A 12,792-nucleotide genomic window follows, 5' to 3' on the forward strand; every position below is an offset into this window, starting at 1 on the left:
AAAAGAGAGAGAATTGTGGGATACCTGAAACTACATTCAGATTTGGGAGATCGTGCCTCCCTTTCATTTTCTTATTGCCAAAATATCTTGAAAATCTCTAAGTGGTTTTCTTCCTCTTCCCCCCTCTCCACCCCCAATTAGGAGTTTTAAGTGGGAAATGCTGAAATACTTCATTTCAAATCTTTCGAAATCAATCTTCTTGACATATTTTAAAACAGTCTTGTAAATCTAAACTATTACTTCGGCTCAAAAAGGAGAAAAATTAGAGTCAATAAACACTGAAATAAACTGCAAACATGGTTTTTTACTTTTCAGGAACAAACTCCTTGAATTCACCCAAATTTTTCTTCATTTCGCTTCTTTTTCTGACCCTTGGTCCCCACATTTTCACTTTGTTTGACTTTTTTATTTTTTATTACCTAGCTCTATTTTAGTTTGTCATTTATCTAAATATTAATGAAAGAACAGCAGTTAAACATTGTTTTTATTTCTTAATCAAACCAACCAGCAATCATAACGTAACATCTTCGAGGTTGAGGGAACAGGAGAAAATATCCCATACTGCCAAAGAATTACAGGCATTATGGACAGAAAGCCCCTACTTGAGAAATGAGTCAGTCCACTTCTGTCTAGCAGAAAAGATCAGCATGGAATTATAGAGTCTTCAGAAGCAGCTTCTGAATTTCCAGCTTGCAAAGTAAGTGAAGTCTCTGTCTCTCTCGTACACGTACATGAACTCATGCCCCACACATGCATACATACAGGTTGGAAAGACAGGGAATGCGCAGTCTGCAATGCATATGAACTTTCTGTTTAGAAGAGAAAAGAAAAGATTTGTTCAATAGGCACCAAATCCCACCCTCTCAGTACCCCTCCTTCCTCTGTGTCTGACACTGACTTCAAGGGAGGAGTTGAGCCAATTATCTGTGAGTCCTACAGAAGGAAAATCTGCAATTTGCCGGTAGTGGTGAGAGCGAGAGGGAGAAAGGCAGGGAGGGAAGAAGACTTAATCGGCATATGTAAAGAAAAGCCCCTTCTGTCCTAGAAAGAGAATATTTTAAACCAAATCTCAGACCAGAGGAAAAGAAGCTGGTGGGGGTGTGGTGCCAGGCAAGACCTGGGGAAGCATAGGTTCATCACAGACCACTCCCATGCCCCCACCGATTTTTCCCCACAGAGTCTGAGGCAGCATAGAGGCAGGGTGGGCCAGCCCGATGCACCCACGACCCTGCGCGACCAGGTGTCGCTCCGGAGACCCTCTCGCCCCAGCAGAGCCTACGAAGTGCAACTTGCAAGAAAGGACAGTGGGAGTGGGAGAGACTTTTCCTCTCCTTCTCTCAGTCTGAGGCTGTGAGGAGAAGCACTCACCTCGCCAAAGGGAGAAGCTGCCACTGGTTCCGAGACTCTGCTTTAGCCCACGTTGGTCGCCTAATCCAGTACTTACCATCCATGGGGGAACGCCCTCTGGAGTCCTGCGGTCCTTCCCAATCCTGCTAAGTTCCTGGGAAATACTGGTGAAGAACAGCCCAGAGCAAGCAACGAGGGATCGGAACAACAACAGCCTTTTACAGCAGCAGCTGCCTCTGATTAAAATTATCAGCTTCGTCAGACTGCACCAAGACCTGGGACTGCTCCTCCAAGGAGAGAGAGGTAAGCCAGCAGCATGGAGTTTGGGGTCAAAGTAGGAAATATCCCACAGGAGGGATTTTGGTGTGCATTAAAATTACGGGGATGCTAGCAGTGATTAACAAGTGACAGGTCTGTTATGCATGATACAGTTTGTGTCTGCCTATGTCCTTTTCAGCTGAATGCAGTGAATTACACTGGGATGGCAACCAGAGACACAAACAGTAGCTGAAGACGGAGGAGTTCAAGAGAGGTAGTTCAGAAGTCTATTGAGTGATAGGGAGTGGTAGGGAGCATACCCCCTGATGGGAGCATGGAAAACTAAAGTGCAAAAGCTCTAGGCAGGTTGAATGAAGAATGTCTTCCTTAGATCTCTCTCTCCAGATGCTCAGGATCAAATTTGTCAGCACCTCACTGGAATTCAGGCTCTTCAGAACATGCAAAAGCAGGTGCATTGTCGTTCACTCCAATGCCTGCCTATGAAACAAGCAGTGGTGGTTAGCAGGTACAAGATGACAGAGGGAGTCAAAAGAAATGTGGTTTAATGTTGATTTGGGGCAGCTGTTTCAGCTCTCTCTGGGCATATGAGCCTTTCCCTTTATTAAGCGGATATAATACTCATTGCCTATATTTCTATGGCATTTTGAAAGCCCTATGTTGTACCAATATAAAATACTAATGTAAAGTTTCTAGCATCAAGCCAGTGCATAAAGCAGAATGTACAACTGGGAAATAATCTATGCTTAAGCATTTAATAAACTGGAAGGAAAAGATGTAGATTAAAGCCAGCTGGAGGTTGTTTGTCTCCTTGTTCTCTTCTGATTGATTTTGCTTTATTTAGTACATGAACATGTGGTCTCTTTCTGTTTCCTTTCTTCTGCCTTTAATCTTTTTCAATGTATGAGTCCCTATGCTCCCCCCCGCCCTTGGGTGTGAAGGCTGAAGTTTCATTAATTTTTTGAGGAGGAAATAAGACAGATTGTATTGAACTGGAGAAAAACAGGAGTCGGGGCATAAGAAGAGTGAACACAAAACACAAATATAAGCTCCCAGTTCAACGGCACGCTCTGAGTCAGATTTGCAGCAGAGGTGATGAGATGAGTAGCAACCCCATGAATCAAAGTGTTGAAAAGCATCTTTTGACTCCGTGTGAAATGAAATGCAGTCAGGAAAGCACAAGAGTCCTCTTGACTGAATGCCCTGACAAGTGGAATATGGACCGTATAGAGTGACTATTTAATACATTAAAATTTGCATGTCCTCACACCCCTTCTTCCCCTTCAGCGCATCTACATCCTTGGGGCAAAGCATCCTGAAATGAGCACATGTCTGCACATAGGATTTTGCCTTTGGTGGGGGTGGGAGGCAGTGTGATTTCATGACCAAAGATGCAAGAGTGAGGAAAGATGAGAAGGAGAAAGAGTTTGAGAGGTAGGAGTCCTGCACTCCATTCATGCTCCCCATTTGTTTGACCCTGGGTGGTCACTCAGCTTCCCTGTGCCTTACTCTGCCCATCTGCAGGTAGCTGTCGTGGCAATTCCTTCTCCAAGCTGTTAAGTGTACAGTGTCATTAGCTGAGGTCCAAAGCAGTGGAATTCATTTCAAGGTGAAGGACAGAAGTGCCTCTTGCACTAAAGGTGCAAAAATAACCCTCTGAGCAGCCGCAGTGACACAGTCCACCTCCTTTGCTGTGTGATAGGAGTTTCTCTAATAACCAGCAGCTTGGTGGTTACCTGTGAGTCAGCAGTATAATTTGTAAGATTTGGGCTTGTAAAGCTGCTGGCCAGGATCAGACCCCCCAGTGTGCATGTTCTGTACAGGACATATGAGGCATTTGCTTAAAAAGCACAACTGTGCGCACTCCCACATGCTGCCGCACCAAGTTGTACGGAACTGATCTTCAGCAGTTGTGAACCAACACAGCCCTCTTGCCCCCCTGCAGCTAGACTGGTCCATCCCAGTCTGAAGAGCTCACTCATTTCTAAACGCTGAACCTGGGCTGTAGAGAAGTTTGTAGTTTTTCCTCACAAAATCTATCTCCCTGCTTTTCTCTGTCAGCTAAATAAAGCCTGAGTGGGTGAAAGGAAGCACCGCAAAGCAGCTCTGTCACCGTTTGTCTGCCCATGGATGCAAGACAGCATTGACTGGCTATGTAGGAAAGGGCTGACCCAGGGTACATGGCAGTATTGTTTCAGAGATTGCATCTGGTGTTTCTGCACTGTTGGAGATGGGCCCTGTTCTAAATAAAACACAGAGTCTTGTCCAAATACCAGGTGTGCTCCTTGCTGTCATTTTCACCACAGCAATCCCAACAGTACCACAACTCTGCACGTGTCTGTCCATCCAAAGTCGTGTTCTGACATTACTGCCTGGCTCTAATACTATGCTGTCCTGCCTGCTGAATATATTTCAGGGTGCAAGCGACTTGGAGGAAAGCATTGCATTTTCTTCTGTGCTTTAGATAGGGCTGGATGTGCTGTTGGCATGCAGAAAATAATAGCAATAATAATAAATAGTAGTGTTTTGCTGTTGCCTTGGGCTATAGCACAGTGCGTGTAATGATGCTGGATCAGAATTCCAGAGACTTCTTTATTTAGCGGTGACCATATCTTCTCTGCTGCTTTGGTGCTTAGCACATGTTAAACAAAGTAAAAGATTTTAAGCTTTTGACTGAGATAAGTGTCAGCCACATAAAAGCCTGGGAGATAAAATTCACTCAAAGGAAAGATAGGAATCCAGATCTGGACCCCGAAATGATCTTTCAGTGTACATAAAGTACTCACATTGTAATATTAAATAAACAACACCTAAGTTAAATAAACGGCACAGTGGGAACTTGATTGTTCTTTAATAATATCCTAGTAATGACAATAAACTCTGCCAAAAATGTGCCTTTTTTGCTCTAATGGTTAGCTTTCCCCACATGGGTTATATTTTTCCTTTCAGCACACAATTCATTTGAACTGATACATGAAAAATGTCGGAGCGACACTCTTTGGTTTTTCCTATCAAAGTTTTGTGCATCTGAGTGCTAGTCAAAATGCGATCTCCAAGGTCTCAAGACTCATTTTAGTTGTCAGAGGTTGAAAATCTTGTCTAATAGCTATTTCAGATGGCTGTCTTTCATCTTTTCTCCTGTTTGTACTTAGCACCCACAAAGACTGTGACACTCACGACAGCTGAGTATGTATAGAGACTGAAACTCCTAGGAAATCAACATTTCTTCAGCTCTAGCCATTGCCAGCCACACTGTTGCAATGCTGATAGTTTGTTCGTAGGGAGTTCCCACACTGCCCATCCAAACAGCAAGATTAAAATCTGGTTTCTAAGAGGTGACTGAGGCACAGATCTTAGAACTCATCATCGGCCAATGCCATTTTGTGGCTCAAACTCCCTGCATCAGCAATGCAGGTTATATGGGACCAGCTATTTGAAGTTACTGAGATGTCTAGCATCCACTGATGTCAAGCATGATTCTTGTTTCTATCTGACTTCTGGCTGATCCCAAAATGAGTATTGTGCACTGCTCCTATTTAGGCAACCAAACGAAGTGGTCTAGGTCCTAATGGCAGCTGCAGTGGATGCAATATATCAGGAAATCTGACCTCTGTGTTTATGTATCTAAATAAGAACCAAGCTCTGCTGAAAAATCTGGTAATGTCTAAGTGACGCAGATGGTGGGAAGGAACCTGGTGTCTAAGTTGAAGCATAGCTGATAAAATTAGCCCTTAATTTTTAAATGACAGTGTAAATTACAATTCAAAAGCATGCTATTTTCATTGTTAATGCCTTCATTTTTATATGACTTTAAAAGAAAAGGAAAAAGCCCAACAACAAAAAAACACTCCCTAGAAACGTGACTGAAAAAATTAAGCATTTCCAGTGAAAAGATTTCTGTAAAAACCACTGATTTACCAACAACGACTGTGCTCCAGAGCAGTCTTTCACAAGCTTGTGGTAAGGAGCTGCCCTGCTCGATCTTCCATCTAGTTTCGGGTCTTTCCTCCAACTCTGCCATTTCCTCTTTTAGGACTAAGCAATGATGAAGACCATGTCTGGTGGGAACTGCACCCTGAATGTGCCAGCCAAGAACTCGTACCGCATGGTAGTGCTGGGAGCCTCCAGGGTGGGGAAAAGCTCCATTGTCTCACGCTTTCTCAATGGCCGGTTTGAGGACCAGTACACTCCCACCATTGAGGATTTTCATCGCAAGGTCTACAACATCCGGGGAGACATGTACCAGCTCGACATCCTGGACACCTCCGGGAATCACCCTTTCCCTGCTATGAGGAGGCTTTCCATCCTGACAGGTGAGAAGTGGGGGGAGGTTTGCACATAGGGAATGGTGGGTGAAAGACCACAGTGATAGACTTTAGCTTGGAGGTGACCGTTTCTTGGGATGCAGCTAAAGGGACTGCTTGATTGCATTGCATGATGCACTTCTCTAGAGAGCTACTTACTGGGTGAGATGCTCCAGCCACTACAGGGAGTGCATTAGCCACAGAGGAGAAGTCAGGGTGCAGGTCTGAAATTGAGAATTCCTCCTAGTTAATTTCCCTCCCACCTTCCCCTCCTGCTCCCTATTTTTTATTGCAGTCACAAAGAAATGGTTGAATAAAATCGTGTGGGCATAAAAAGCAGCAAGGGACAAAATAAGCATGTCATTATAAGACACAAGCAGTGAAAAACAGATGTAAAATGGAAAGGAAGGGAATTCTAATCAAGAAAATCCCAGAGATTTTTTTTTTCCTAAAATTTCCAGCCTGATTCCCTTGATTTGATATTCCGGTAAAAGGATAACTCTACTTTTACCTTTTCTCCTTAGTCTCTGGTTAATCAGATGCATTAAAAGCAAAAAAGGAAAAACAGTGGGCTCATTTTGTACATTCTCACTGTCAAGTAGTTGTGAGCTAAGATGTATTCTTTAATTGTTAAAGTGACAGTGGAGATATATTCAGCCGCAGCTCACAACAAACCGACTTTCTGGATTTGCTATCTACCCTTCTAGCTAGCCAGTGAAACACGACGTTCACATCCGACCAGGCTAGCATCCACATTCAGTGAGGTCCTAGGGCCAGTTTCTGGGATGCCGATGTGAGCTTTTGTCCCTGAAAGCTCTCTTAGCATGTTCCACATGACTGTCATTCAACAGGCAATGAGTTGTGTTATTTTATATCTGCAAAAGGAATTGTAAGTCAGGAAACGTCAAAAGGAAATGCCAGGGGATCTGTGTCATTTATGTATTTCTTTTTTTCCATGGTCTGTTTCTCCTGAGCAAATGAAATGACAGCAGAGCACTAGGCATTGGGAAACCTCTCATTCCTGACTTGGCGTTCAGGACTGACTAGCTGCAAGTCATCAGGTTCAGGTGTTGCTTCATGCACTGTGTAAACAAAAGGCCAAGGCTGAGCGGCTACTAGCTCTCCGTTCTTCCTGGTGTCAGAACAGGCTGTGTTTTACACAGAGATACAAATGAATGGAACAAAAATGATAAGCAATGCAGCAGAACTGAGACAGAAACATGTTTACAAAAGAGAGTAAAACTGGCAGTAACTTGCAAGTCCAGTGCAACCTAGGAACACAATTGCATATGGCTGAAGTAACATCATAGCCAAAAGTCTTTTCCACAGCACTACAGGAAGGTGTGGGGAGTTGAATTAGAAGCCCTGGAATCAAAGTACAGCTGAGTGAATAGATTCAAAATGACCAAACAAAAAAATACGGGAAGGAGACGGCAAATAAACATATTGCTTTTTTTTAAATTAGCTCCTCTGACACAGGCTGCCACCAACAAGCCTTTACAATACCTTTTTTTAATTGCAGGAGATGTTTTCATCCTCGTATTCAGCCTGGACAACAGAGAATCCTTTGATGAGGTCAAGAGGCTCCAGAAGCAGATCCTTGAGGTCAAATCCTGCCTGAAGAACAAAACCAAGGAGTCAGCTGACCTCCCCATGGTGATCTGCGGCAACAAAAATGACCACAGTGAAATCTTACGCAAGGTACGCTCAGATGAAGGCGAGAACCTTGTCTCCAGTGATGAAAACTGTGCTTACTTCGAAGTTTCAGCCAAGAAGAACACCAATGTGGATGAGATGTTCTATGTCCTCTTCAGCATGGCCAAGCTACCTCATGAGATGAGCCCTGCCCTCCACAGGAAAATCTCCATCCAGTATGGTGACACTTTCCAACAGAAATCCTTCCGGATGCGTCGAGTCAAGGACATGGACGCCTACGGCATGATCTCTCCCTTTGCTCGCCGGCCAAGCGTCAACAGTGACCTGAAGTATATCAAATCGAAAGTTCTCAGGGAAGGTCAGTCCAGGGAGAGGGAGAAATGCACGATCCAGTGAAGGAGGCTTTCACTTCTGTCTGAAGTCATCATCCACATGCAGTGCCTTAAAGAAAAACGGTCTGTGGAAGCACAGAATGGGCTCATGGGGTTCATCGAGAAACCCAACATGGAGAAAGGATAACTCTTCCTTTGGATTCTGCTGAGTCATGAATGTAAATAACATCGTGCTTGTAAATGACTGGGAAAAATCATATGCCTGAGATACGAGTGCATTTCTCTGTCTGTGTAATGTAGTTCCTTTTCAGTCCCCTTTTTGTTTAAAGAATACAGACCTGAGAAGTAGAAATTTCAGCCTCATCCTCACAAAGAAAGGAGTTCAAAGATGCACAGAAGGCATTAACAGCCACCCAGAATGCAGCTCGTGCGGAGAGAGGAGGTTATGTGTGTCTGTGTGTGTGTATCTCTGTGTGTCTGTGTGTATGTGTGCATGCATGTGTGGAGCACTCTTCAGAAAATGGGACTTGCATTTCAAAGGGCAGCAGTCTTAACTGTGGCTTCCCAGATTGGGAGCGGACTCTATATATGGACGCATGACTCTAACTTGCTTCTGAGGGGACCTGCATTGAGAAGATCTTGATTTTATGCTTGCTGGGACAGTTATCATTTGACATCGACATGAATGTTGTTTTGTATTACAGATTTTATTTGGGATTTGGTTTTTCTATTGTCTGGGTGTGAGTTCTTAGTAAAATCAGACGGCAAGTGTGTTTGACAGTGTCTACTTCCTAGCAGTGAAAGGTGTTTTTCATCTGTAAAATTATATAATATGTACACTGATTGAAAGTGAAACTGTTCTGCAAAAAACCAATACATTTGACTGCTTTGCAAGCCTGGTGTGATATTGTTTCTCAAAGCAGCCACACCAACTCTGAATAATGTAGTACAAATGCCACCCTTTGCCTTGCTGGTCACTGGAGCAATGGTTCCTTCTTCTGCCTGTATCAGCCAAGATTGACCAGGTTCACATGTAGGCTTAGACCACTTCAGAGGCAGGACTGGGTTTTCCTTCAAAATTAAGAACTGAATGGTTGTAGAGCCAGCTCCATCGTATTTCTTCTGTTAATGTGCCTCTAGTCATTTTATTCACGGTTTTTCCTGATGTTTGATACAGGTTGCCTTGATGGAAACCTTTGCATTGCACAAGTTCTGCAGAACAGAAGCTTTGTGCTGGCTCTCCAAACAGGGCTGAATGGGCTGGCCACATAAATCTGGGGCTGACCACTCACTTCTTCCCTTTCTCAGCCCAGTCCAGGCTTCCCTGTCTTCAGTTGTCTGCACGTTCTGCTTCTGGCTTTGTTGTTCAATGTGCTCCTGTATGCCTGCAAAACCAAATATTTTCTCTCAGATGTGAACTTGCCACTCTTACTGACTGGAATGAGATGTGTGCACACATAACTACGGGCAAAGCATGGCCCCAAGAATGTGTACAACAGTAGAGTATATACATTATATATACCTCAGAACGACCTTCAGATATCTTGTCCCTCCTTCACTCTCAATTTCTGTTCTTGGCTGTGTCCTGGGCAGAGCTGTGAGCTGGTTCATGCTATAATTTGACAGGAAACCAAGAATAATGGTTGCCTGTAAAAATTAGCCTCTGGGACTCAAAATCCCATTTCATTTATCAGCTCCACTCTTCATTGGTACTGTATATTGACTGGTAAAATACACTGTCCTTTTATTCCTGTTGCCAGGGCAGCACCTTTCAGACCATGCCCCCATCCCTATCTATAAATATGTACATGGTTTATGATTAAACCTGTTTTATTTATTAGGTGTGTCCTGGTTATTTTTTACTTTCTCCAAGAATAATGAAGAAGGTCCTATTTTTTTTGTTGTGCAGACGCAGCTAGGCAAGTGAGTTGTGGGTTGAGAGCCCTGATGAGTTCTCCCGTAAGTTCTGGAAGAGCCTTTTATGTCCTCCAGACACCAGGGGATATGCATTTGTCTGTTTGGAACAGAAGTGTGTCTATATCTACATATTTCTGTCTATCCATTTATCTGAACATTGACTTACATGTACAAATATCATCACAAGCAGAAGCAGACAGTTACTCTTCCCTGTCCCCAACACGAGAAAATAATCACTCTCTCTTTCAGGCACAGAGCTGGTGTGCTCATCCCTGGTGCGATTTAATGTGGTCTCCGCAGAGACATCACTGTTGCTCTCAGCAGTCTCTCCATCTCACCATCTGTACCTCTCAATTGAATGAGTCTTGGTCCCCCTCAGCACATGCCCACCTCCCTACAGACTCCCCACCCAAGTGCATGACTACTGAATGTACCAGTGATCAAGCTCTGGGACTCATGTGCCACAGGGACATGAGGCATTGAAGACTGAGTGAGAAGGGCATGTGCACTGGCCATTGGTTGAATTAAGGGGCTCCAGGAAGCTAAAGAACTCCTTGCACTACAGCCAATGTGCTGCATTACTAAACCTATGTTCGCTCTCCCTCGCCTGCTGGATAAAGATGAATCTTTAAAGACCGTCCATAATCATTAAGCCTCTGCCTTTGTCTTACAACACTGAGCTTAACATTATTTTCTCTGCTGTCCTTCCATCTCCATAAAGACACCAGCCATTCTCAGCCTTCCATGTCCTCCCATTCCTGCCTTTTCCACCATGGCCATGAAGCCACAAGGCATGGAAAAAACAACGTCGCAGTGACAGCAAGGGCACAAGAGTAGGGGAGGCTGAAGACCAAGGAGCAGGTGCTCATGGAGATATGCTGGATCCCACGGCAAGGCCAGTGTGCCCCAGCTTCACAATACAGTTTGGCCTGCCAATGCTCAGGGTGAGAAGCATGCGAGAAACTCACTGGGAGCAAAGGTGAAGCAGCATTACAGTCACCCACAGAAACAAATGGCCATAAGCAGGTAATCTTATTAAACTAATCCTAGTCTCCTCTCCGCATTTTGTTACTGATGGTAATTGCTTTTGAAGTGAGATTATCACGCTCCTGTGGACATTTTTTTTTTTGCCTTTATTATATCATTACAGTCATTGTATTAATATTCATATATTGTTTGGGCTTTAGAAGTGCTTACAGCCCCTAAAACAGACAGTATGTGTCTCAGTTGTTTATTCACAGTTAACTGCCATTCTGTTCTGTGAAAAAGGCTGGGTCTGGAAAACAGAGAGCAAGGCCACCTGTGTGCACAGAGGGCAAAAGGTAAGGCAAGGAAGAGGAAAGGGGAATCATTTCATTCCTGCTAACTGCTGAACATGTCGGGCTGTAAGACAGAGCAGGGAAGGTCTTGATGGGAAATTCTATTCTGCGTGTGCAGAAACAGTGAGACCCTCAAAGGAGCAAAGAGCAGACCTACAGCCAGGCCTCGGAGGCCACGGAAAGAGAAACAACATTTTTTCCCTCCTTGGGATTCAGGGGACCTGCACGGAACTTACCATAACCCAAGAAGTCATTAAAATGCACTGGACTCAGGGTAAGTCTGGAGAAAGACATCAGTCCAGCAAAGATGCTGCAAGCAGGTGTACCCTTACTTGGTCTTACCTAGAATAATTGAGTAGTTTTATTCCAATAGCTACCTTGTCCTACATTGCAGTACACAAACCCTAGCATTAGTGATGCAAAGCTTCGCTGATGTTTTTATGTGTAGTTACTTCCAGGACAACGAGCAGGGACATACAGCTGACTTAGGATTGGTCACAGCCCTGGAACAAGACATGGCTGAGGTTTATTTTGTACATCACTCTACATAGCAAGAAAGTCCTTGTCCTGAAGAAATTACAAGTCAACACATTATAGGAGCTACTACAAGCAATGACAAAAATCTAATTAAGCCACAGGGTCAGTACAAATCAGGAAGGAAACAGTGGACATGATGAATTATTAAGTAAAAAATAAATTGAGGGTGGGAAGGGCAGAGCAAAAGCCTGTTTTGACATCCAGAGGACTAAATTAGCCTTCTGTTCGGAAGGATCCCCAGGAGGACTGCTGCCACCAGGCCAGCCTGATGCTAGAGAGAGGCTTTCGTGGTGCAGCCTCACAAAGAGCATTGTCTCCTTGAGACGCCAGGGTGCAACAGGCCTGATTGTCTGGGAGGACGTAGGGCTTGTTATTATCACAAAGGCAAGTAGGAAACGGTGGGATAATTTTTAAAAGCACAGCAGAAGAGAAAAGAGCTTGAGAAGAGGGCTCACAAAGGTAGGATGGCAATAGGAGGCTTGGTGGGTAAAGAAGAGAAAAGGTAGGCTAGAGTGTATGCCACAAAACGTACATTTCACCCTCGTTTCATCCTTTTCTACACACAAGTCAAATCTGAAGACATTTTATTTAGCTTTTTTGTCCTTACTCAAATGTTAACCACCACTTACCGCTGTGTATGACCCACCCCCCCACCTCTCATCATATCTTTTGCTGCCTTAGATTTACCCTCCTGTCACGTACCATATTGTGGGCTGCCTTGCTAGCCCTGTCCCAGTGTCTTGGCTAGGGTAGAAGGTTACAGGCAGAGGTGTTTTTGAAGTAAGTGATGATTGTTTGATTTGATTTGAAATCACTGTTACATTTAGGAGGTTTATTAGCATTATTGTTGCTATAAAAATACATGGTGGCAGGCTCAGATTAAAGGGTCTCCTTGGAAAAATATATAAGACGTGATATAATGTACATTTTCCCCACTGGTTTCTATAGCAACAGCCTTTTCTGTGTACTCAGAAAGAGCAGAGAACTTGCAGGGGAGGAGATGAGTAGCATTGGCTCTGCCCTAGATCTTTCACCTTCAAGTCCTCATGGGAAGTTCTCCTCCCTTTTGTTTCTGTTTTGTGGAGAAACAAAAACCACCAGCCA

At 44.0% G+C, this 12,792-nt stretch overlaps 1 protein-coding gene across 1 annotated transcript; it reads left to right on the forward strand.

Annotated features, from left to right (window-relative positions):
* Positions 1 to 881: 881 nt before the first annotated feature.
* RASD2 (RASD family member 2) lies at positions 882 to 9,722 on the forward strand. The gene is made up of 3 exons (XM_009944030.2): positions 882 to 1,650; positions 5,657 to 5,936; positions 7,450 to 9,722. The coding sequence occupies exons 2-3, from the start codon at positions 5,666 to 5,668 to the stop codon at positions 7,977 to 7,979; spliced, it is 801 nt and encodes a 266-aa protein (XP_009942332.1). The 5' UTR covers positions 882 to 1,650; positions 5,657 to 5,665; the 3' UTR covers positions 7,980 to 9,722.
* Positions 9,723 to 12,792: the final 3,070 nt, after the last annotated feature.

Source organism: Opisthocomus hoazin, chromosome 8 (genome assembly GCF_030867145.1).
Source record: "Opisthocomus hoazin isolate bOpiHoa1 chromosome 8, bOpiHoa1.hap1, whole genome shotgun sequence".
NCBI classification, from domain to species: Eukaryota; Metazoa; Chordata; class Aves; order Opisthocomiformes; family Opisthocomidae; genus Opisthocomus; species Opisthocomus hoazin.